At 40.8% G+C, this 26,159-nt stretch overlaps 1 protein-coding gene across 2 annotated transcripts in view; it reads right to left on the bottom strand.

Moving 5' to 3' along the window:
- LOC124112747 (peroxidasin-like) overlaps nt 1-25,438 on the bottom strand; it is a 42,979-nt gene extending 17,541 nt beyond the window's left edge. The window contains exons 1-13 of one of the 2 annotated variants that reach the window (XM_048399536.1): nt 25,357-25,438; nt 24,220-24,301; nt 23,275-23,396; nt 22,623-22,787; nt 18,274-18,331; nt 17,895-17,983; nt 16,236-16,343; nt 15,459-15,551; nt 13,758-14,222; nt 11,529-11,727; nt 11,157-11,326; nt 10,126-10,228; nt 9,287-9,417 (exon numbers count right to left, since the gene is read on the bottom strand). In XM_048399536.1, coding sequence (XP_048255493.1) covers nt 9,360-9,417; nt 10,126-10,228; nt 11,157-11,326; nt 11,529-11,727; nt 13,758-14,222; nt 15,459-15,551; nt 16,236-16,343; nt 17,895-17,983; nt 18,274-18,331; nt 22,623-22,787; nt 23,275-23,396; nt 24,220-24,301; nt 25,357-25,408 — 1,764 coding nt within the window. In that variant the 5' untranslated portion in view covers nt 25,409-25,438 and the 3' untranslated portion in view covers nt 9,287-9,359. Of the gene's footprint in view, nt 1-9,286; nt 9,418-10,125; nt 10,229-11,156; nt 11,327-11,528; nt 11,728-13,757; nt 14,223-15,458; nt 15,552-16,235; nt 16,344-17,894; nt 17,984-18,273; nt 18,332-22,622; nt 22,788-23,274; nt 23,397-24,219; nt 24,302-25,356 lie in introns of those variants that run through there. The other variant, XM_048399537.1, reaches the window with a different exon arrangement.
- Between the last annotated feature and the right edge of the window lie 721 nt (nt 25,439-26,159).

Genomic DNA, 26,159 nt, shown 5'->3' with positions numbered 1-26,159 from the left:
CGTGAGCCATGAACTGCCCCCACTGCATGACAAGCTGGTTCTGCGTTGGCTCCAGACTACTGTCACTGTCGGCGGAGAAACACCCAACACTAACCGCCCTGGCACTAGGTAGACCATTCAACCGAGGTTTTCCTGTAGCTGTTAGTGAAATTAAATTAAATCGTTCAGTTATATGTGGAGACCTTCATGGATACACATATACAAATATATAAAATTACCATCTTTATGAACGATATTGAAGTTTCAAAACAGAATATTGTTGAAATTTAATGTGATCATTTAAAGTAAATGACAAAAGACTGGCACTGGGTAGACCCTTCAATTGAGGCTTTCCTCTAGCTGTGAGTGACATTAACTCGTTCAGGTATATATTGAGATCTTCATGTAAACATGTATATATAAATACCGTCTTTATGAATTACATTGAAGCTTTAAAACAAATATATTGTTGAAATTTATTGTTTACATTTAAAGTAAATAACAAATTTTAAAATAGTCCAATGAAAATTGTTATTCATAGAAAATATGTACCATTTACACATTGAGTTGAAAATAAAGTTTTATGTAATTTTACTTAAGCATAATGTACTTTCATATTTCTAAACCCATTTTTACGGACACATACAGTCATCATAGGCTGCATTGATGAGTCTCCTCATGTCCTGTAGAGGCGCTCCCCATCCTGGGTTGTTGAGGTTGTTGCAGATTCCACTTTCTGGGCGGAAGATGAAGTCGTCCACGCAGGAGCTGGAGTTGTAATCAGGTATCAGGGGAAAAAAGCAACAAGTGCATACTTTCAACTAGAGTTTGGTGCAAACATAATTAGCAGGTACAATTGCGCTTGTCAAATAGTGTTACTCTCATATTTACGACATTTATTAACGTCAACACTTTCATATTTTCACTATGTTTATACAATATCCAGTGTGACTAATTTGAACTTATCGACAATTTACCATTCCTTGGATGTTTGTGAGAGGCAGAATATTTGTTCCAGCATGTCCAGAAAAGGCTTACATGTTTTTCTAACAACCTCTGGCTATAAGGTCTACAGTATGGACCTTTAGCGATATTTGACCAGTCTGAAAATGGCTCTCGTAGATGAGATGATCTATCAACATAACGTGACATAAATAACAGATAGGTATAGTAAATATCGAATTCAATTGTTGATTTGTCAAAAAATAGAGAAATTTGAATTACGAATGTGATTTTAAACTTTTGAGATTTTCTGCTTTCAAAGCAAGAGCTACGACGTTGGTTTACGAGAGCGATGTTGTTTTCCATTACTTTTAAAGTTGTTTTTTGTTTGTTTGTTTGTTTGTTTGTTTAACGCAGCACTGAGCAATATTCCAGTAACATTACAGAAGAAATCAAACCCTCGTCTTAAACGTAATATCTGAAGCCACTGTATTTGTGTACTACAATGGTAGTTTGGAAACTACTTGAACATCTGATATCAAACAAAGGAGTTTCGTCTAAAATATAGTTTAATAAATGTCCATGTTATTTCACATTTACACAACAGTTTATCATGACGCTTTTCGTAGTGTGACGTATCGCATCCAACAACCTACCTGTCCCTTGAGCTAAGGCGACCCTTCTCCCGAGTGACAATCTCTTTAATTTTCGTTCCAGGGTGCCACACCCTCTCAGAAGCTGAAAAGACCAAAGACATTCCGAAAGGGTATAATGCAAAGACCAGCTGATTTTGGCCTACTATTGTCCACACAAAGAAAACAATTATTGGTATCGTCCATGTAAATTAAAATGTCCCTAGGCTCTCATGGGGCGCATAGTTGTTCTGTATGTCCGGTAAAATCTACTGAGTGATTGAGTGAGTGAGTGAGTGAGTGAGTGAGTTGGGTTTAACAGTATTCCAGTTATATCACGGCGTGTCAGCGTAATGTGTGAGGAAAGCCCGAAGTGATGCAGGTCTCAGAGTTTTTCATACTTCGGTTAAACCCACGAGCACGGGTATGGTGCTGACATACCTAGAAATATAATCGGGGCGAACCGGGATTTGAACCCACATTCTACCATAAATTTGCGCGTTCGGTTCCAAATTCAATTTAGAGGGGTTAAATCTACAGGTAACCTAGCTCTACATTGAAAACACAGTATGTTTATCTCCTAAATCATAGGTTTCTGGCGTGCCCAAGGGCAACTCTGCACAGCGAATCGCGGCGCCTTAGACGACTGGGCCACCTGTGCCCCCTAGTCCGGTAATCTATATGACAAAGATCCCAAGAATACAGGTCCAGGAATCCCAGCGTTCGCCCCGATTATGATTCGTAGCTTGGATAGCTTCATTATACAAGTCTTCATTGGATTCACCAAATTGGCAATCGTCTTCTTACTCCGTCTTTCTATGGACATTCCTCCAAAACATGCTGCTACATCGTGATGTAGTTGAAGTGGTGTCTAAAGCGGCCTTAAACCAAGACATACTCACTTTTGACATTGCTGACTAAAGAATAAAATTTGATATCCCAGACACACAAAAGATTCAGTTTGGAAACAGTAATAACCAGCGACCTTAGTGTAAAACTTGATTAGTGATTCCATTTCAATATGTTGTCATTCGTGACCGATGACGTTTCAAGGGTCTGCAAATCATTGTACTACAAATTTATTGTAGCGATATATCCTTGGAGATATCACTTCATCTCACTCAAGATATATCCCAAGATAAATCTACATTTCAGAGCAAATTAAATAAGGATAAGATATATGGATGAGCAACTTCTTTATTACAATTAGGAGCGACGTTTCGGTGTAGGTTCTAACACCGTTCACAGCAAATGCAACGGTAGGAAAAACATCATTTCGAATTACAAAAATAAAATTGATACATAAACAATACTAACACGCAGCAACAACCCGGTATATATAGTCATTAGAAGAATAGCCAAAGATAACAACGTGTCGCAGTATTATTACATATCCCTCATTTTGTTTCGCTTTTGTCTTCTTCAGAAACTTCTAGTATTTTAAAAACGTGAACACTGTATTAAAACGAAATAAAATTGTAGTTTGGGATATCTGGAATGATTAATATCGGTGATCTTTCACAATACCATATCGATTTCTTTACAGTCAGTCATATCAGTAGGGACACATCTCCAAATGAATGGAAACATTTCAGTATTTTTTGTGATGTCTTTGCTAATTAAACGCAGATACTGTTGAAATACTTGGTATGGTTTTTGTTGGCTGCTAAAATAAGTGGAAAGTTAATTCTGATTCAATTCAAAAAGGTATTGAAAAAAACTTGTACATGTGTTTGTATGTGTGTGTGTGTGTGCATCCTTTCTCTGCGTGCGTACGTGCGTGCGTGCATGCGTTTGTGTGTGTGTATCCTTTCTGTGTGTGTGTGCGTGCGTGTGTGCGTGAGTGTGTATGTGTGCGTGTGTGTGTGTGTGTGTGTGTGTGTGTGTGTGTGTGTGTGTGTGCGTGCGTGCGTGTGTGTGTGTGCGTGTGCGTGTGTGTGTGTGTGTGTGTGTGTTCATTACAATTATAACGTATGAACAAGAGATCCTATATGATCACATGGTTACTATGATCAGTATTTATTAACCATAGTTTGCTTTAACCATCAGTGACGATGATTTGCTCTGAAAAAGAGAGAGAAATTACATGTTACTTTCTTAAAAATAACTGTTACACTTTGTGTGAAACAAACGACTGTAAGTTTGTCTTCATTCACTTTGTCTTCATTCACTTTGTCTTCATTCACTTTGTCTTCATTCACTTTGTCTTCATCCACATTACCGGAATATTCTCTGTAAATATTCAAACATTCAATATTTAAAATACATGACAACGAAAAGCCCTTTTTCAGTACTAACACAGTGGTAATGGCAGCCCACATGGCACGGTTTCACACTGGTTCATATCTTCAGATGCATCTGGTCACCTTGCATTTTCATTGTCTAATTTTGTTTTAAAAAACGAAATAAATCTGGAGTTTCGTATATGTGGAAGGACTGACAACAATGGCAGAGTCATATCTGTGGCTTGGCAGTGGCCAATTATGTCGATACATATGAATAAAGTGACAAAACCCTTTCCATATCTCAATAGAAATCCCTGCATGAAGCAGAGTCGCTGAGCTAATAAATATCTACATTCCAGTTAACGTTTGTTAATTAAACGCAAAAACTGTTGATGAATCTTTTGCCAGGTGTGGTCATTGTTTGTTGCTTAATAACAGATTCAGAAGGTTATTAAAAAAATGTTCTTGTTCGACGTGGTGTATTACTGTCAACTGTGGCACAAATGATTAGGGCTGGGAGGGTGTGTCTGTATGTGTGTGTGCGTGCGTGCGTGCGTGCGTGCGTGCGTGCGTGCGTGCGTGCGTGCGTGTTAAAGAGTTAAAATATACAACATTCCTTTACATACAAATAAATCATTACAATTATAACGTATAAACAAGAGATTTTATATGATCACATGATTACTATGATCAGTATTAATTAACCATAGTTTGCTTTAACTATCAGTGACGATGATTTGCTTTGAAGTAAACTGTCAAACAAAGGTTTTATATCACACTGTTGTATACTGGGTTTCATTACAGTCAATGGGCTTATATCACACTGTTATATTCTGGGTTTCATCACAGTCAACGGGTTTATATCACACTGTTATATACTGGGTTTCATCACAGTCAACGGGCTTATATCACACTGTTATTTTCTGGGTTTCATCACAGTCAACGGGCTTATATCACACTGTTGTATACTGCGGTTCATTACAGTCAACGGGCTTATATCACACGATTATGCACTGGTGTTCATCACAGTCAATGGGCTTATATCACATTGTTATATTCTGGGGTTCATCACAGTCAACGGATTTATATCACACTGTTGTATACTGTGGTTCATCTAAGTCAACGTGTGTATATCACACTGTTATATACTGGGTTTCATTACAGTCAACGGGTTTATATCACACTGTTACATACTGGGTTTCATAACAGTCAACGGATTTATATCACACTGTTATATACTGGGTTTCATTACAGTCATATAGAATACTAAACGAGCTCCCGTGTAATACCAATTTTATGAAACTCGTGAATAGTTCTGGTATCTGACTCGCTTTCCAGTCAATGGTTTTATACTGTGGTTCATCTAAGTCAACTGGTATATGTCACACTGTTATATACTGGGTTTCATTACGGTAAACGGGCTTATATCACATTGGTATATTCTGGGGTTCATCACAGTCAACGGATTTATATCACACTGTTGTATACTGTGGTTCATCTAAGTCAACGTGTGTATATCACACTGTTATATACTTGGTTTCATTACAGGCAACGGGTTTATATCACACTGTTATATACTGGGTTTCATTACAGTCAATGGGTTTATATCACACTTTTACATACTGTGGTTCTTCACAGTCAACGGGTTTATATAACACTGTTGTGTACTGTGGTTCATCTAAGTCAACGGGTATATATCACACTGTCATATACTGGGTTTCATCACATTCAACGGGTTTATATCACACTGTTGTATACTGTGGTTCATTACAGTCAACGGGCTTATATCACATGATTATATCCTGGGTTTCATCATGATCATGATCATAAACCTGAATTTGTATAGGCTTTTTACTTTGGTAAAAATGAGTAACACATCTTCAATAGTATAAATCAAATCCAACAAAACTGCCTATCAAGTCATCCAGGCATTTCACGGGCACATCTTCAACTGCATTTCCATATTCAAGGCCGCATACAATCTTATATCAAAGAAATCGCTTATTCAGTCTTATTAGGACTTTTCCTTTACAAAACCTACAACATTGGTCTGTATGTTTGTTAAGTGACACAGGAAAAGTGTTTACATCATTACTTTGAGCAATTCAAGCATGCAGTCTTACAAGGTAGGCTTTATATCAGCTATATTCAACAGCTTCAGTCAAACGAAAGAATGCTTTCTTTTCGTTCAAAATGCACGACGTGTTTTAAATTGAAGAGTATGAAGAGGCGTAGAACATGTGATTGTGTGTTGTTGTTTTTCATAAATATCAAACAGTTAAATTTCAAAGTAAACACATAATGCTAGTGCAGCTTTACCTATTTAGAGTCAATCAGTGGCTTGTTACAGTCGTTTGCTGTAGTATATATAACACTGTATAATCACTAATAGTTGTGTGACTGGGTGTGTTTGAAGGGGTCAGTTTGTGTGGATGGTGTGTCAGAGTGTGTGGATAGTGCGTCAGGGTGTGTGGATGGTGGGTCAGGGTGTTAGGATGGTGGGTCAGAGTGTGTGAATGATGTGTCAGAGTGTGTGGATGGTGGGTAAGAGTGTGTGATGGTGTTTCAGGGTGTGTGGATGGTGTGTCAGGGTGTGTGGATGACGTGTCAGGGTGTGTGGATGGTGCGTCAGGGTGTGTGGATTGGATTGTGTGTCAGGGTGTGAGGATGGTGCGTCAGGGTGTGTGGATGGTGTGTCAGAGTGTGTGGATGGTGTGTCAGAGTGTGTGGATGGTGTGTCAGAGTGTGTGGATTGTGTGTCAGAGTGGGGATTGTGTGTCAGAGTGTGTTGATGGTGTGTCAGAGTGTGTTCACGGTGCGTTAGAGTGTGTGGATTGGATTGTGTGTCAGGGTGTGTTGACGGTGTGTCAGATTGTGTGGATGGTGTGTCAGAGTGTGTTCATGGTGCGTCAGAGTGTGTGGATTGGATTGTGTGTCAGGGTGTGAGGATGGTGGTCAAAGTGTGTGGATGATGTGTCAGAGTGTGTGGATGGTGTGTCAGAGTGTGTGGATGGTGTGTCAAAGTGTGTGGATTGGATTGTGTGTCAGGGTGTGAGGATGTTGGTCAAAGTGTGTGGATGGTGTATCAGGGTGTGGATTGTGTGTCAGAGTGTGTTGATGGTGTGTCAGAGTGTGTGGATTGTGTGTCAGGGTGTGTGGATGGTGCGTCAGAATGTGTGGATGGTGTGTCAGGGTGTGTGGATGGTGTGTAAGTTTGTGTAGATGGTGTGTCAGAGTGTGTGGATCGTGCGCCAGAGTGTGTGGATAGTGCGCCAGGGTGTGTGGATGATGTGTCAGAGTGTGTGGATTGGATTGTGTGTCAGGGTGTGAGGATGGTGAGTCAGAGTGTGTGGATGGTGTGTCAGAGTGTGTGGATGGTGTATCAGAGTGTGTGGATGGTGTGTCAGAGTGGGGATTGTGTGTCAGAGTGTGTGGATGGTGTGTCAGGGTGTGTGGATGGTGTGTAAGTTTGTGTAGATGGTGTGTCAGAGTGTGTGGATCGTGCGCCAGAGTGTGTGGATTGTGCGCCAGGGTGTGTGGATGATGTGTCACAGTGTGTGAATGGTGTGTCGGAGCGTGTGGATAGCTTGTCAGAGTGTGTGGATGGTGTGTCAGAGTGTGTGGATGGTGTGTCAGAGTGTGGATTGTGTGTCAGAGCGTGTTGATGGTGTGTCAGAGCGTGTTGATGGTGTGTCAGAGTTTTTAGATGGTGTGTCAGGGTGTGTGGATGGTGTGTCTGGGTGTGTGGATGGTGTGTTAGTTTCTCTAGATAGTGTGTCAGAGTATGTGGATGGTGCGCCAGGGTGTGTGGGTTGTGCACCAGGTTGTGTGGGTTGTGCACCAGGTTGTGTGGGTTGTGCACCAGGGTGTGTGGATGATGTGTCAGAGTGTGTGAATGGTGTGTCGGAGTGTGTGGATAGTGTGTCAGGTTGTGTGGATGATGTGTCAGGGTGTGTGGATGATGTGTCAGAGTGTGTGAATGGTGCGTCAGGGTGTGTGGATGATGTGTCAGGGTGTGAGGATGGTGCGTCAGAGTGTGTGGATGGTGTGTCAGGTTGTGTGGATAATGTGTTAGGGTGTGTGGATGGTGTGTCAGAGTGTGTGGATGGTGTGTCAGTGTGTTGCCTGTGCGTCAGAGTGTGTGGATTGGATTGTGTGTCAGGGTGTGAGGATGGTGAGTCAGAGTGTGTGGATGGTGTGTCAGAGTGTGTGGATGGTGTATCAGAGTGTGTGGATGGTGTGTTAGAGTGGGGATTGTGTGTCAGAGTGTGTTGATGGTGTGTCAGAGTGTGTGGATGGTGTGTGAGGGTGTGTGGATTGTGTGTCAGAGTGTGTGAATTGGATTGTGTGTCAGGGTGTGAGGATGGTGAGTCAGAGTGTGTGGATGGTGTGTCAGAGTGTGTGGATGGTGTGTCAGAGTGTTTGGATGGTGTGTCAGAGTGGGGATTGTGTGTCAGAGTGTGTTCATGGTGTGTCAGAGTGTGTGGATGGTGTGTCAGAGTGTGTGGATGGTGTGTCAGTGTGTTGACGGTGCGTCAGAATGTGTGGATTGGATTGTGTGTCAGGGTGTGAGGATGGTGAGTCAGAGTGTGTGGATGGTGTGTCAGAGTGTGTGGATGGTGTGTCAGAGTGGGGATTGGGTCATTTTTGGGGGGATGGTACGCCAATGTGTGAGGATGGTGTGTCAGGGTGTGAGGATCTTGTGTCAGGGTTTGTGAATGGTGCCTAAGGTTGTGTGGATGGAGCGACAAGGTGTGTGGATGGTGCGCCAAGGTGTGCTACCGGTGTGCTCTGGTTTGCTTCCGTTCCTGCATGTGGCCATGACTTCGGCGCCTTCTGGTAGTCTAGTGGATAAGGAGTCAGCCAGGACAGCGGCAGTCGATGGTTCGATCCCCTTCCTACAATTCTGTTTAACAAGCAAATACTCTCAAGAGGGGTACCCCGTGAGCACCCTGATCCGAATGGGCCCCGGCTTCCCCAGAGTCGATCGTAAAAGGCCTCTTAATTCAACTGATGGCTGGGCGTTGTGCCTCGCCTTATGGCAAGTGCCTATACGTTGCCTGTTTCATTTCTCTTATTAACAACTATTTTCGGCCTTTCCTGTGGCTATGGCTTCTGTTTTGTCTGGAAGATCACGTTTGTTTATGGGAACCGTCTCCGTCGTCTGATGGACAGGGAGTCTGCCGGGGAGCGGAAAGACGGCCGTTCGACTCCCCGTCCGCCTCATACCAACAGATGTTAAAATATTATACCCTGGTGCTCGGCATTAAAGGATACAACAAGGACTGGAGTACTGTGTCTGAGTGAAGTGCCCATGTTAAACTGAGGCTTGATATTTGAGTGGATTAGCGCTATAAGTCCCCACCTATACAAACATCCTTAAACCCCACTAAAACCCTATTTCTCCCTACCTCACATGAAGCAGTATCACGATTGAGACCACAAAGAAATGACTCCACAAATGGGTCTACCACAAATTGAAAACCCTTAATACAACAAAGAAGATTGTTTGCTGCTGAAATATTTTTTATTTCTTCCGGATTCTAAGTGGTTGACATTACTGGAGAGTTTGTCAGGACAATTAAAATATGGAAAAGTCAATGTCGCCAAGACTGCTGCAGCTGATTTCTCCGTTAGACCTGAAATGATTCAAACGTTATTTTTTATTATCAGCAAGAACCACTGGCACCATATATACACTTTTGCTTGTATTTTTCACAAACGTCTTCATTACCCAGCCGATTATTTTCACAAAGGATAATATAGAAATTATGACAAGGAATATTATGGATAGCAACTTATTTGGAGTAAGCAGGGTGCGAGAACATGACACACACAAACAAATACAAATGAATCTAGTTTAATTATAATCTTATAAGCAAAGCCAGTTGTATCTATATGTCATGTTCTCCAATCCTGCCATTCACTTGATCAAGGGGCCAGAAGTAGCCCTGAAACGTTGTGTAAGTACAATAAAGAAGCTATTATCCATAACAGTATTCAAATCTTTGTCGTATCACGTCTCTTTTAGTTGTCCTTGTCGTAATAATATACAATTTCCAAATGCTATTATAGACATTCCGCAACCAAACACGTTTTCTCGCTTTTATATGAAAATAATGAAGTGGAAATCTGTCAAGTTTGTAAAGTACTTGTTAAAGAAAATTTCTTGGTGCTAACATCGGTTTTCGGAAAATTAGATTGCTGAAAAATGCTGAAATGCTGAAAGAAATGCCTCACAAAAGAAAGTTTCGCTAGAGTTGCAATTTGTATGTCTTCGGGAAAAACAACGGTGAATTTAACCTCTGACACCAACCACGTATGCTTTAAGAGTAAAGTATTCTTACGTTGCGTCTGGGATGCTGAAGGCGTCGGGCTGGATGGATGTTATGCCGGTGTTGGTACAGATCACACGAGCCAGAGTTATTTTGTCGATCTCGGCTAGTTGATCTGTAAAACAGTATGACAATATTGAACGTGCATCGAATGGGACAAACAGGGAACATGTGCATCATTCTGTCAAATAACATGTTGAATGCTTGTCGCAATGAGGGGCCGTTCTTTCCTAAATTTTGTCAAACAAGCAAATACTCCCATGAGGGGTACCCGGTGGTGACCCGGATCCGGTGCACCAGTGTTGATGGCAAGAAGCCACGGATGGCGAGGCTGTGTGCCTCGGGTGGTGGCGTGTGACGTGCTACGATCAGTACCTAGGTACTAGTACCTGTTCCCTGTTTCTCAACAACTACGTTTCACAGATTTATATAAAAAACAGTTCAACACTTTAAATAATTACTAGAATATGTCTCGATGAATTATTTCGAACTGGATCAACTCCACAACACCCCTGGGCCCTCTTGCACAAAGCGATCTTAGCACTGCGATGATCGTAACTCCCGTACTCTGACCTAGACTTAAGACAGTCGTAGCGCTAAGATCGCTTTGTGCAAGAGGGCCCTGTCAATTGCCAAGAAACAGATAACCGAGACCAACTGTTCGAGCATATGATGGATCTGTGAGTGTCGAATAGTGGGGTAAATCCCGTTCCATATTCACAAGAAATCTCTGTCAAATGCAGAGTCGATTGTACTATTACGAATATATCCTGAACTCGTGTCTATAAATCACACCCATACTCATCACACATACCGTATTCGACGTAATAAGCGCCCAGGTATATCAGTCGTGGATAATGTAACAAAAGAGCCAACATATCCTCAAAGGTAACATTAAAGGACCCAAATGTGCATAGATCTAAAGTTAATCAACATTTAAGTAGGTGTTGCAAACAATCCTTGGACAGTTGCGAAACAATAGGAATACTCAAACGTTGTATTGGACCATGCCAGCATTTATCAGAGAAACCAGCTTGACTTGCCTGCTGTGAAACCAATAGTTGTATTGGTTGTCTCGTACCAGAATCGATCACCAGACCGTATGTCACTAAATTGCTGTCCCATTATGTAGGCAAAAGTTGGACCAACCACACCACCAGTAACAGGGGCCTCGTTCATAGCACCTGCGTATAGGTCGATTTTGCTTGTGTCCCTGAAAATAGAGATGTTGTTATTAACCTATGAAGCTACTCACGGGAATGATGCGACGACCTAGGCCATTATCATAAATTTCAGCTTGTAACATCTTCAGGTCGACTGGTGGTCAATTTTGTTTTAAATTTATTCAAACCTATTAATCTGTACAACTAAAAAACAAAAAGGAACTGCTTTTGAAACATGGAGGAAACACTCACGTGTACACAGAAGAAGCGCATGAAGGGTTTGTTGGTGTTGTAATAGTGATCGTTTTGTCGGTGGCGAACTGGATGGCCTTGTCCCGGAAGTCTGAGTAGGGGGGGAGGCCATGGTCCCGGCCTCGCTGTACGTTGAGGGCCAGGAGGTCTTTAGCCCCATTTACAGTCTGGACGTGCTCAAACAGATGATCAGTTACACCTGCCAAAACAATATGTATCTAAAAAGGAGTGCCAAGCGTGCTCAAACCGATGATCTGTCACACCTGTCAAAATTATATGTCTCTTAACAGGAGTGCCAGGCGTGTTCAAACAGATGGTCAGTCACACCTGCCAAAACAATATGTATCTCAGCAGGGAAGCCAGCATGCTCAAACAGATGGTCAGTTACACCTGCCAAAACAATATGTATCTCAGCAGGGAAGCCAGACGTGCTCAAACAGACGATCAGTCATACCTGCCAAAACAATATGTATCTCAGCAGGTAAGCCAGACGTGCTCAAACAGACGGTCAGTCACACCTGCCAAAACAATATGTATCTCAGCAGGGAAGCCAGACATGCTCAAACAGATGGTCAGTCACACCTGCCAAAACAATAGGTATCTAAACAGGGAAGCCAGACGCACACGTACATGAACGTCGCAGTATAAGTGCAATAATCTTGAACGCGACGTTAAACCCCGTTTCACCTCACCTCAATTATTATAGGGATGGAAAAGTTGCAATAAAGAAAGGAAAAACATACAATTTGTAGCCGAAAGAAGCCTCTAGACGAGTCTGTAGTAATGAAATATATATTGTAGGGAGTCATACTAGTCAAGATTGTCACTGGTGGATTCGTCAAACGGTCAGGCTCAGATTACATTATTAAGACGCAAGCGCAAGCGCAACTTGCATCAACTATATATAAGATAACTACTCGATAAATCGCAAAAGAGCTATGAAGAACGAAGCGGGGTTCATTTCACGATAAAACATCGTTCTATCATGGCGTCATTTCTGGAGATTCGAATATGCGCTTGCAACGAGATGACTTCATATATTGGATGACGTTATTTTTTAGAGGAAGTGCCAAGTGAGTTGTTCCCCATAGATGTAGTTTGGATAACCAGATAAACACAGTGGCCAAACGATCGCATCCAAAAGGGGAAGAGATATGAAAATAGGTATCAGGAGAAAAGTACAGATAATCATAAAATGGACTTGTCCGACATTGCCGAGGACGGATTCTATTCAGGGCGTCATCATTATTAAAATTGAGGTAACTTTTTTAAAGCTTGCATATTTTATCAGCATCCTTTAAGAGGCTGTACATAACGCTGATATCTCATATAAGAAAAAAAAGACTCGTTGTCGTTGTTTACTTCTTAAATAACCAGTATCCTCAACCAGAGATCCGGTTTCACATAGAACGATGATTATATAGTGAGAAATAAACCCTAGTTTATTTTAATTTAAACGGCAATGCCATGGTATCTGATTTACTGTCCATTTATTTAACAGTCAAGGGGAGACAATCCAGACTGTCAGTTGCTGATTATGCTGTAAGCGGTATTTGTTTTTTTATTGTTGCAAGGGACACGTCACAGGCGCCAAACGTAACTTGCAAACTACACGTTGTGCAGGAATTTGGTGATTTTTCTCAGTCTGTTTGTTTAAATTCACTCAAAGAAGAATGTCTGTGAATAAAAAAGGCGAAGGAAACGAACAGCCAAGTCAGTTCGACTTTCGACAATGGTGCAGTGACAGCCATCTGAACAGTAAGACCGCACAAATTTTGAATGACGAAGACATTGATAGTCCAGTTGCGTTGTGCTTGATGTCACTAGAAGACATTACTGAACTAAGATTGTCGGTAGGTCAGCGGAACATCCTAATTCAAGCAATAAAACAGTTGAAATCGCCGCAACCAGTACAGTCGCTGCCGTCGCCTGTCACAACAAAAACACTTGCGTTTGTTTTCCTTTTCCACCCCATATGGCACTAGCGCTGGATTTCTTGTTGTTTGTCGTTTAAGACAATTACTTTGTCCGTGTACTACTAGCATATCAACCAAGGATTGGATGATGGAGTTTAATAATTGTAAAAATATCATCGATTTTTTAACCCAAATCGTTTCAGTAATGAACGATTTCAAAATGTTCCCAGAAACCACATTGATACAACCAACAAAAATCAGAAACGCTCTGCTTTCTTAAGTCGTCTACTTATGGCATTGTTTTCGCACTCACCATTAGTAAACTTCTCATCGGCCTTCTGATTCTTGGCCGCCAGGAGCCCTTCGAAGACCTCTTTGATGCCATTAGTTGCATAGGCTACATCCATGAACATATCCTCGATCTTGAGATTGGCGTGGTCCTTCACATTGTACGTTGCGCGGAGCTGAGAGTGGCCAAATCTGTTAGCAGCAGTAGCAAAGCTGTTGTACAGCCCTGCATCAACGGAGGCGTCATAGGCATATGTAGTGCCGAGGTCAAAAGCATCGTAGAAATCGTCTCCAAGGATCAGAGGCAACCAGTCCTTGTAAGTGATATGTTGTATGGCAGCAATGACAATACGGCGAGCTTCCTGGTAGAGAAGTTCATCGTCATATTCAGTGTGTACATTGGCAAGACCCCCTGCAATCCTGTTATGTTCCTTTACCCACAGCGTATGCGTGGCTGTCAGACCAGCGAAGACATTGACCCGCCAGTCGCCTGAAACAAGTGTGTTTGTTTGTTGTTTAACGCCGCACTCAGACATATTCAAGCTATATGACGGCGTTTTGAAAATAATCGAGTCTGGACCAGACAATCCAGTGATGGACATCATGTGCATCGATCTACTCAACTGGGACACGATGACATGCATCAACCAAGTCAGCGAGCTGATCCCGTTAATAGTCGCCTCTTACGACAAGCAGGGGTTGCTCAAACCGGTTCTTCATGAGGGGCCTGTAACTGGTGATTGGGTGGCTGAAAAACGTAATGCGGTCTCAGGCATTTACCCCGGAATATGATTATCTATGACAGCAGGTCGCAGCTGTGTTTCCAAACTAGTGGACGACTGTTTCAAGTTTCCAATGTCTGTTCCTATGAGTGAGTGAGTGAGTGAGTGAGTGAGTGTGGTTAACGCCGCTTTTAGCAATATTCCAGCAATATCACGGCGGGGGACACCAGAAATCACATATTTCAAGTACCAGCACAGAATAAAAGGATTGTGTACAGTTATATGTCATTACGACTTAATATCCTCCAAAAATGTTTTTGATAGTGTAACGATATGATGCTTTATTATGCTTGAAAGTGAGATTGGCCAGTCGGATAGCAGAAATACTAAACCTATATGAGCCCGTATACCGCCAGTAAAAATCCAAGAGGGTTGTTATTTACCTAATGTGAAATCGTGCACCGTCAACAAAAGTCATCTTGGATTATTCAACACCCACCTCTCATATTTCACATGAAAATTTCGTTACAGAAATTCTTATTCGACACTGTTTGGTATTTTAATTTCATTAATTGTGATGTGCAAAACACGTTAATGTTTAGAAATTTCAACGTTTGGCTCTAAGGTTTAAAGAGTAGTCTCCCTTTAACCCTTAACGTCAACGGTTGTAAGTGTCAAGTTTTCATTTTGATAAAGATAGCAGATAGTGTAAACGTTTCGGCATAATACATTCTGTATGCTTCTGCAGTTGTCATCTTTGGTGTCATATTAGATCACAAGAAACATTCTGCCGCCTGTCCAATATTTTTCTGATCACCTAATATGACAGTATACGGTAACTGAAGACACTATAACTGATAATATAACCCTTTTAGAAGCACCATTTTATTCAATAGATATTGTACTATGCGTCTAAAAAAATGACCAAACACGTCTTCTGCTTAATAAATAAATATATAAATGATATATACTCATCCAATAAGAATGACATGTAAAATACCTACCAGCATCCGGGCACTTATTCCCGGATCTCTGTAGGCAAAACGTCTTGTCGGAAGTTGGCAGGTTGTCGCCCCCAGAAGTGGTTTTCAGCAAACCTGCATGATGACAGAGCATGTTCAGGATTAAAGTGAACAAAACCCTTTCCATAATCATAAGAAATATTCGCTTAAATCAGAGTCCGTTGTACGGTTCCGACTGTGCCATAAGCATGTGTTTATGAATCACTCTCACAAAGTGATAATACAAGGTGTTCGCGAAAACAAACACGGCAACATGAGGTACAAGTCAAAATAAAGAATAGCATCAGGCGTACTTTTGCTCAATGATGCGTCAAATTTGAAAATGTCAAACAACTTTTGTTTTATTTTCGAAGAAGGAGCATGCACGAGTGTACCTCAAAAGTGTAATGTAATGAAATGTAGAAGGTGAGTTGAAATGGGGTTTAACGTCATACCAAAAGACGTTAAAAGATGGTACTTGTTGTTACCCTGTTTGGCGCTCAGCATGAAGGGGCTAAAACAAGGACTGGTCGGCTCGGAGTCAGTATACTGTGTCTGAGTGGGGTATTCATGGTAAACTGAGGCATGGTATCTCAGTGTGCTGGCACTATAAATCAGCATCAGTCCGGACTAGTACAAGCAGCCACACACACACACACACACACACGTGCATGCACGTCATGTAACGATGCTGTGCGTTATGGATAAAATGGTTTCATACACATACGTATTAATCACATTTCCTGCACAGAATGCGTGGGTGTCTCGGATTATACTTACCATCTGATTTGGTTCTTAATTCGTCCGCCTCCTCAACTGAGCCTCCGTAGACGGTGCTGGCGTCGATGTAGGAGGTGAGGATGTTGAACTGTTCCCGAGGTGACGTGTCTGTAGAACGTGGTGAGGAGTGAGTGAGTAAATATATATTTGCAGAAAGAAGTAGAGGATAGTGGCAATCATCCTGACACATCTGATCTATTATGGTATTGGCAACTGAAAATGATATGATCGGCTGGTGGGGAGTAAATTTAATGGGTTATGATGATTGGTTTGATGATATTGTAGCGGAAAAGGGGTCGGGGTCACATTTGAAATTTGCCTTGGCAGCCAACGCCATTAACATCGGATAAAACCACCTCTGATATGAAAGAATTCTTCCAGCTAGCTTCTTATCTGTTTGATTCATGTTGTGTCCACTCGTCAGTGAGAGCAACACCGAGTTCATTAAGAGTGGTGGGTAGAATTTGACGTTGACGTATACGTCTGCCAAAGACGTTGCAGACATGTTCAAAAGAGGAAAGGTCAGGACAGAGTGTTGGTCATGGCATGACATGGATGTTTTGCTGTTGGAGGAATTGGGCAACAATCGTTGCACGATGAGCACGTGCATTATCATCTTGAAAGATGGAACGTGGTGAAATGTTGTCCCGATGGTATTGACCCGTGACTCTTTTATACCACCCATGCCATAATGGACCTACCCCCAAAATGATCATGCTGTATGACGAAAACGTCCATAAAACGCTCATTGAGACGTCTCCAAACTCGATTCATTTGGTCATCGAAGTCTAGAGTTAACCTGGATTCTCCGGCAACATGATAATCCCAGTGATGGCGTTCCCTACATACTGACGCCACTGATTCAAATGACGTGCATGTAGGTTGTGGGATGACACATGGACGTCGGGCATGTACTCTCACACCAGTTGTCTGTTGCAACCAGTCCCTCATCTGTGTGGCAGTTTGCAACGGTTTTCTTAATGTCATCGTTTTAACTTATCTGTCCTGGGCTAAACAACAGTATTCTGACGTGTGCCCACCAGAAAAATGGCACGTAAATGCTTTGCACGTTGAAAAACCTCGCGTGGTAAAAGTCCCAGACCTAAGTGATCGCCTCCGTGGTGTAGTGGACGGAGCGTCTGCCCGGAAAGCGGATTTCCGTTGTTCGAATCCCGGCCGCGCCATAATAAAAGACGTCAAAAGATGGTACTTGTTGTTATCCTTCCTGACGCTCAGCATTACGATATGAAACAAGGACTTTGTGGCATAGTTTCTCAGTGGGCTAGCACCATAAAACTAGCATCAGTCCGGACGAGTGGAAACCTAATTTCACCTCACATCACTCTGACCTAAGTTCCGGTAGGGTCAACCGCGCTATGCTGACATTGATATAGCTAAACAATATGTTCAAATGATGTTAAACTCGCTAATGCGTTCCTTCTGTAACTTTGACAAACATGGAACAGCCGTATTAAATACGTTTAACAACGTATATCTTTAAGGTTCTATTTTTCTTGCAGTGACATTAAACTTAAACACGTCCATCTCAACAGAACTGAACATCACACAAAGAACGGAAATTTAAGGACGATAATATTCCATGAGGGTCTAGTGCAAGACTGTATACAACATCTGTAGTGGTAGATAAGTAATACTTACTATGTGGGGAGGCTGCAGAGCGGGTGAATGCCAGACATTCGTTAAAGTAACGATCTCCGGACGGTATAACGATAGGGAAGCAATTCCCACTGAAAATAGAACATGTTTCGGCCTTAGAGTCTTAAACTGTATCGTTCAATGCTCAAACGAAATCTGTTGAAGATAAAATAATTCTAAAACATTTTTACAGCATATATTTTGCGAAGATTGTTTTCGTGATGTGGACCAATAATGTCACGAGAATATCATATGTTCTGTCCTCCAAAGGGAAAAAATAAATTATTATATAATATCGTTATCATATCGTTGGATATATTGTATCGTTTTGTGTGGTGAATAGGAGCATATTCTCAAATATTGCTTATAGGGAATGTCATACTCAGAGTCGTAATCGGGATGCTTGCCGTCGCTGTCCAATCCTGTACAGCATCCAGTTTCTTATAACAGATGAGAACATGACAATGAAATATATTGTGAACGGTTGTAAGTATTCTTGATCATAACGGGTCGAGGGGCGGTCGGGTAGCCCAGTGGTTAAAGCGTTCGCTCGTTACGCCGAAGACCCGGGTTCGAATTCCGACATGGGTACAATGTGTGAAGCCCATTTTCTGGTGTCCCCCGCCGTGCTATTGCTGAAATACTGCTTAAAGCGGCGTAAAACCATACTCACTCACTCATAACGGGCCGATTGAGTGTATGACTTTCACAGGGGGCAATGTAAGGAAAGGGGGATCATGAGAAAAGAGGAGAATATTATCTGAGATATTGCCAAAAAGGTGTTTAGGGTGTGAGGGTGAAGTTAATATTTTTACATGTAGATGAGGTAAAGGTATATTGCTGCAGGTAGAAAGAGGTAAAGGGGATATTGTTTTAGGTAGAAAGAGGTAAAGGGGATATTGTTTTAGGTAGAAATAGGTAAAGGGGATATAGTTTTAGGTAAAAGAGGTAAAGAGGATATAGTTTTAGGTAGAAAGAGGTAAAACGGATATTGTTGTAGATAGAAAGAGGTACAGGGGATATAGTTGTAGATAGAAGGAGGTAAAGGGATATTGTTGTAGATAGAAAGAGGTAAAGGGGATATTGATGTAGGTAGAAAGAGGTAAAGGGGATCTTCTTGTAGATAGAAAGATGTACAGGTGATATTGTTGTAGGTAGAAAGAGGTAAAGGGGATATTGTTGGAGGTAGAAAGAGGTAAAGGGATATTGTTGTAGATGGAAAGAGGTAAAGGCATATTGTTGTAGATGGAAAGAGGTAAAGGGATATTGTTGTAGATGGAAAGAAGTAAAGGGGATATTGTTGGAGGTAGAAAGAGGTAAAGGGGATATTGTTGTAGGTAGAACGAGGTACAGGTGATATTGTTGTAGATGGAAAGAGGTACAGGTGATATTGCTGTAGATAGAAAGAGGTACAGGTGATATTGTTGTAGGTAGAAAGAGGTAAAGGGATATTGTTGAAGGTAGAAAGAAGTAAAGGGGATATTGTTGTAGGTAGAAAGAGGTAAAGGGGATCTTCTTGTAGATAGAAAGAGGTAAAGGGGATATTGTTCGAGGTAGAAAGAGGTAAAGGGATATTGTTGGAGGTAGAAAGAGGTAAAGCGGATATTGTTGTAGATAGAAAGAGGTAAAGGGATCTTCTTGTAGATAGAAAGAGGTACAGGTGATATTGTTGTAGGTAGAAAGAGGTAAAGGGATATTGTTGTAGATGGAAAGAGGTAAAGGGATATTGTTGTAGATGGAAAGAGGTAAAGCGGATATTGTTGTAGATAGAAAGAGGTAAAGGGATATTGTTGTAGATAGAAAGAGGTACAGGTGATATTGTTGGAGGTAGAAAGAGGTAAAGGGATATTGTTGTAGATGGAAAGAGGTAAAGGGATATTGTTGTAGATGGAAAGAGGTAAAGGGATATTGTTGTAGATAGAAAGAGGTAAAGGGATATTGTTGTAGATAGAAAGAGGTAAAGGGATGTTGTTGTAGATAGAAAGAGGTAAAGGGGATATTGTTGTAGGTAGAAAGAGGTACAGGGGATATTGTTGGAGGTAGAAAGAGGTAAAGGGGATATTGTTGGAGGTAGAAAGAGGTAAAGGGGATATTGTTGGAGGTAGAAAGATGTAAAGGGGATATTGTTGGAGGTAGAAAGAGGTACAGGGGATATTGTTGGAGGTAGAAAGAGGTAAAGGGGATATTGTTGGAGGTAGAAAGAGGTAAAGGGGATATTGTTGGAGGTAGAAAGAGGTAAAGGGGATATTGTTGGAGGTAGAAAGAGGCACAGGGGATATTGTTGTAGATGGAAAGAAGTAAAGGGGATATTGTTGTAGGTAGAAAGAGGTGAAGGGGATATTGTTGTAGATGGAAAGAGGTAAAGGGATATTGTTGTAGATGGAAAGAGGTAAAGGGATATTGTTGTAGATAGAAAGAGGTAAAGGGATATTGTTGTAGATAGAAAGAGGTAAAGGGATGTTGTTGTAGATAGAAAGAGGTAAAGGGGATATTGTTGTAGGTAGAAAGAGGTACAGGGGATATTGTTGGAGGTAGAAAGAGGTAAAGGGGATATTGTTGTAGGTAGAAAGAGGTAAAGGGGATATTGTTGTAGGTAGAAAGAGGTACAGGTGATATTGTTGTAGAGTGAAAGAGGTACAGGTGATATTGCTGTAGATAGAAAGAGGTACAGGTGATATTGTTGTAGGTAGAAAGAGGTAAAGGGATATTGTTGAAGGTAGAAAGAGGTAAAGGGGATATTGTTGTAGGTAGAAAGAGGTAAAGGGGATCTTCTTGTAGATAGAAAGAGGTAAAGGGGATATTGTTGAAGGTAGAAAGAGGTAAAGGGGATATTGTTGTAGGTAGAAAGAGGTAAAGGGGATCTTCTTGTAGATAGAAAGAGGTAAAGGGATATTGTTGGAGGTAGAAAGAGGTAAAGCGGATATTGTTGTAGATAGAAAGAGGTAAAGGGATCTTCTTGTAGATAGAAAGAGGTACAGGTGATATTGTTGTAGGTAGAAAGAGGTAAAGGGATATTGTTGTAGATGGAAAGAGGTAAAGGGATATTGTTGTAGATGGAAAGAGGTAAAGGGATATTGTTGTAGATAGAAAGAGGTAAAGGGATATTGTTGTAGATAGAAAGAGGTAAAGGGATATTGTTGTAGATAGAAAGAGGTAAAGGGGATAGTGTTGGAGGTAGAAAGAGGTACAGGTGATATTGTTGTAGGTAGAAAGAGGTAAAGGGATATTGTTGTAGATGGAAAGAGGTAAAGGGATATTGTTGTAGATGGAAAGAGGTAAAGGGATATTGTTGTAGATAGAAAGAGGTAAAGGGATATTGTTGTAGATAGAAAGAGGTAAAGGGATGTTGTTGTAGGTAGAAAGAGGTACAGGGGATATTGTTGGAGGTAGAAAGAGGTAAAGGGGATATTGTTGGAGGTAGAAAGAGGTAAAGGGGATATTGTTGGAGGTAGAAAGAGGTAAAGGGGATATTGTTGGAGGTAGAAAGAGGTACAGGGGATATTGTTGGAGGTAGAAAGAGGTAAAGGGGATATTGTTGGAGGTAGAAAGAGGTAAAGGGGATATTGTTGGAGGTAGAAAGAGGCACAGGGGATATTGTTGTAGATGGAAAGAAGTAAAGGGGATATTGTTGGAGGTAGAAAGAGGTAAAGGGGATATTGTTGGAGGTAGAAAGAGGTACAGGGGATATTGTTGGAGGTAGAAAGAGGTAAAGGGGATATTGTTGGAGGTAGAAAGAGGTAAAGGGGATATTGTTGGAGGTAGAAAGAGGCACAGGGGATATTGTTGTAGATGGAAAGAAGTAAAGGGGATATTGGTGTAGGTAGAAAGAGGTAAAGGGGATATTGTTGTAGATGGAAAGAGGTAAAGGGATATTGTTGTAGATGGAAAGAGGTAAAGGGATATTGTTGTAGATAGAAAGAGGTAAAGGGATATTGTTGTAGATAGAAAGAGGTAAAGGGATGTTGTTGTAGATAGAAAGAGGTAAAGGGGATATTGTTGTAGGTAGAAAGAGGTACAGGGGATATTGTTGGAGGTAGAAAGAGGTAAAGGGGATATTGTTGGAGGTAGAAAGAGGTAAAGGGGATATTGTTGGAGGTAGAAAGAGGTAAAGGGGATATTGTTGGAGGTAGAAAGAGGTACAGGGGATATTGTTGGAGGTAGAAAGAGGTAAAGGGGATATTGTTGGAGGTAGAAAGAGGTAAAGGGGATATTGTTGGAGGTAGAAAGAGGTAAAGGGGATATTGTTGGAGGTAGAAAGAGGCACAGGGGATATTGTTGTAGATGGAAAGAAGTAAAGGGGATATTGTTGTAGGTAGAAAGAGGTAAAGGGGATATTGTTGTAGATAGAAAGAAGTGAAGGGGATATTGTTGTAGATGGAAAGAGGTAAAGAGGATATTGTTGTAGATAGAAAGAGGTAAAGGGACATTGTTGCAGGTAGATAGAGGTATAGGAAATCTTATTGCAGGCAAAAAGAAATAATAAAATTATCGTAGCAGATAGAAAGAGATCAGGGGAATATTCTTGCAAAAAGGAAAATATAATATTGTTGCAGGTAAAACGATATGAAGAGAATATTTTTTTAGATAAAAAGAGGTTTTGAACATATTGATGTAGGCAGAAAGAGATCAAGTTAATAATGTTGCAATCAGAAAGAGATAAAGGATATATTTTCTCAGATAGAAAGAAGTAAAGGGGATATAGTTGCAGGAGGTATATTTAAACTTTCTTACTCTTTGTCTTTGGTGTGCCAGCAAAATCGTGAGCCATGAACTGCCCCCACTGCATGACAAGCTGGTTCAACGTTGGCTCCAGACTACTGTCACTGTCGGCGGAGAAACACCCAACACTAACCGCCCTGGCACTAGGTAGACCATTCAACCGAGGTTTTCCTGTAGCTGTTAGTGAAATTAACTTAACTCGTTCAGTTATATGTGGAGACCTTCATGGATACACATATACAAATATATAAAATTACCATCTTTATGAACGATATTGAAGTTTCAAAACAGAATATTGTTGAAATTTAATGTGATCATTTAAAGTAAATGACAAAAGACTGGCACTGGGTAGACCCTTCAACTGAGGCTTTCCTCTAGCTGTGAGTGCCATTAACTCGTTCAGGTATATATGGAGATCTTCATGTAAACATGTATATATAAATACCGTCTTTATGAATTACATTGAAGCTTTAAAAGAAATATATTGTTGAAATTTATTGTTTACATTTAAAGTAAATAACAAATTTTAAAATAGTTCAATGAAAATTGTGATACATAGAAAATATGTACCATTAACACATTGAGTTGAAAATAAAGTTTTATGTAATTTTACTTAAGCATAATGTACTTTCATATTTCTAAACCCATTTTTACGGACACATACAGTCATCATAGGCTGCATTGATGAGTCTCCTCATGTCCTGTAGAGGCGCTCCCCATCCTGGGTTGTTGAGGTTGTTGCAGATTCCACTTTCTGGGCGGAAGATGAAGTCGTCCACGCAGGAGCTGGAGTTGTAATCAGGTATTAGGTGAAAATAGCAACAAGTGCATACTTTCAACTAGAGTTTGGTGCAAACATAATTAGCAGGTACAACTGCGCTTGTCAAATAGTGTTACTCTCATATTTACGACATTTATTAACGTCAACACTTTCATATTTTCATTATGTTTTTACAATATCCAGTGTGACTAATTTGAACTTATCGACAATTTACCATTCCTGGGATGTTTGTGAGAGGCAGAATATTTGTTCCAGCATGTCCAGAAAAGGCTTACATGTTTTTCTAACAACCTCTGGCTATAAGGTCTACAGTATGGACCTTTAGCGATATTTGACCACTCTGAAAATGGCTCTCGTAGATGAGATTATCTATCAACATAACGTGACATAAATAACAGATAGGTTTAGTAAATATCGAATTCAATTGTTGATTTGTCAAAAAATAGAGAAATTTGGATTACGAATGTGATTTTAAACTTTTGAGATTTTCTGCTTTCAAAGCAAGAACTTCGACGTTGGTTTGCGAGGGCGATGTTGTTTTCCATTACTTTTAATGGTGTTTGTTTGTTTGTTTGTTTGTTTAACGCAGCACTGAGCAATATTCCAGTTATATTACAGCAGAAATCGAACCCTCGTCTTTAACGTAATATCTGAAGCCACTGTATTTGTGTACTACAAGTGTAGTTTGGAAACTACTTGAACATCTGACATCAAACAAAGGAGTTTCGTCTAAAATATAGTTTTATAAATGTCAATGTTATTTCACATTTACACAACAGTTTATCATGACGCTTTTCGTAGTGTGATGTATCGCATCCAACAACCTACCTGACCCTTGAGCTAAGGCGACCCTTCTCCCGAGTGACAATCTCACTAATTTTCGTTCCAGCGTGCCACACCCTCTCAGAAGCTGAAAAGACCAAAGACATTCCGAAGGGTATAATGCAAAGACCAGCTGTTTTGGCCTACTATTGTCCACACAAAGAAACAATTATTGGTATCGTCCATGTAAATATAAAATGTCCCTAGGCTCTCATGGGGCGCATAGTTGTTCTGTTAGTCCGGTAAAATCTACTGAGTGATTGAGTGAGTGAGTGAGTTGGGTTTAACAGTATTCCAGTTATATCACGGCGTGTCAGCTTAATGTGGGAGGAAAGCCCGAAGTGATGCAGGTCTCAGAAGTGATGCAGGTCTAGAAATATAATCGGGGCGAACAGGGATTTGAACCCCCAATCATAGGTTTCTGGCGTGCCCAAGGGCAACTCTGCACAACGAGTCGCGGCGCCTTAGACGACTGGGCCACCTGGGCCCCCTAGTCCGGTAATCTATATGACAAAGACCCCAAGAATACAGGTCCAGGAATCCCAGCGTTCGCCCCGATTATGATTCGTAGCTTGGATAGCTACATTATACAAGTCTTCATTGGATTCACCAAATTGGCAATCGTCTTCTTACTCCGTCTTTCTATGGACATTCCTCCAAAACATGCTGCTACATCGTGATGTAGTTGAAGTGGTGTCTAAGGCGGCCTTAAACCAAGACATACTCACTTTTGACATTGCTGACTAAAGAATAAAATTTGATATCCCAGACACACAAAAGATTCAGTTTGGAAACAGTAATAACCAGCGACCTAAGTGTAAAACTTGATTAGTGATTCCATTTCAATATGTTGTCATTCGTAACCGATGACGTTTCAAGGGTCTGCAAATTATTGTACTACAAATTTATTGTAGCGATATATCCTTGGAGATATCACTTCATCTCACTCAAGATATATCCCAAGATAAATCAACATCTCAGAGCAAATTAAATAAGGATAAGATATATGGATGAGCAACTTCTTTATTACAATTAGGAGCGACGTTTCGGTGTAGGTTCTAACACCGTTCAGAGCAAATGCAACGGTAGGAAAAACATCATTTCGAATTATAAAAATAAAATTGATACATAAACAATACTTACACGCAGCAACAACCCCCAAAACACAAACACTGATGAATGTATAGAGTAGCATTGTGTACGAAGTCTCCAACCACTGAGTCAGGTAAATTCACTCCGGTATATATAGTCATTAGAAGAATAGCCAAAGATAACAACGTGTCGCAGTATTATTACATATCCCTCATTTCGTTTCGCTTTTGTCTTCTTCAGAAACTTCTAGTTTTTAAAAACTTGAACACTGTCGTGTTTTTTAATTAAAACGAAATAAAATTGAAGTTTGGGATATCTGGAATGATTAATAACGGTGGTCTTTCACAATACCATATCGATTGCTTTACAGTCAGTCATATCAGTAGGGACATATCACCTAATTAATGGAAACATTTCAGTATTTTTTGTGATGTCTTTGCTAATTAAACGCAGATACTGTTGAAATACTTAGTATGGTTTTTGTTGGCTGCTAAAATAAGTGGAAAGTTAATTCTGATTCAATTCATAAAGGTATTGAAAAAAACTTGTACATTATTCTGGTGCGCTGTAGTGTATCACTGTCGACTGTGGCTCAGGTGATGTTACAATTTTGTATGTGTGTGTATGTGTGTGTATTCTTTCTCTGTGTGTGTGTGTGTGTGTGTCCTTTCTGTGTGTGTATATGTGTGTGTGTGCATGCGTGTGTGTGTGTGTGTGTGTGTGTGTGCGTGTGTGTGTATGTGTGTGTGCATGTGTGTATGTGTCTGTATGTGTGTGCGTGCATGCGTGTGTGTGTGGATGTGTGTGCGTGTATATATGTGTGTGTGCATGCGTGTATGTGTGTGTATGTATGT

This window comes from Haliotis rufescens, unplaced genomic scaffold (assembly GCF_023055435.1).
Source record: "Haliotis rufescens isolate VD_foot unplaced genomic scaffold, xgHalRufe1.0.p SCAF_2, whole genome shotgun sequence".
NCBI lineage: Eukaryota > Metazoa > Mollusca > Gastropoda > Lepetellida > Haliotidae > Haliotis > Haliotis rufescens.
This window is presented reverse-complemented; position numbering and strand designations above follow the sequence as displayed.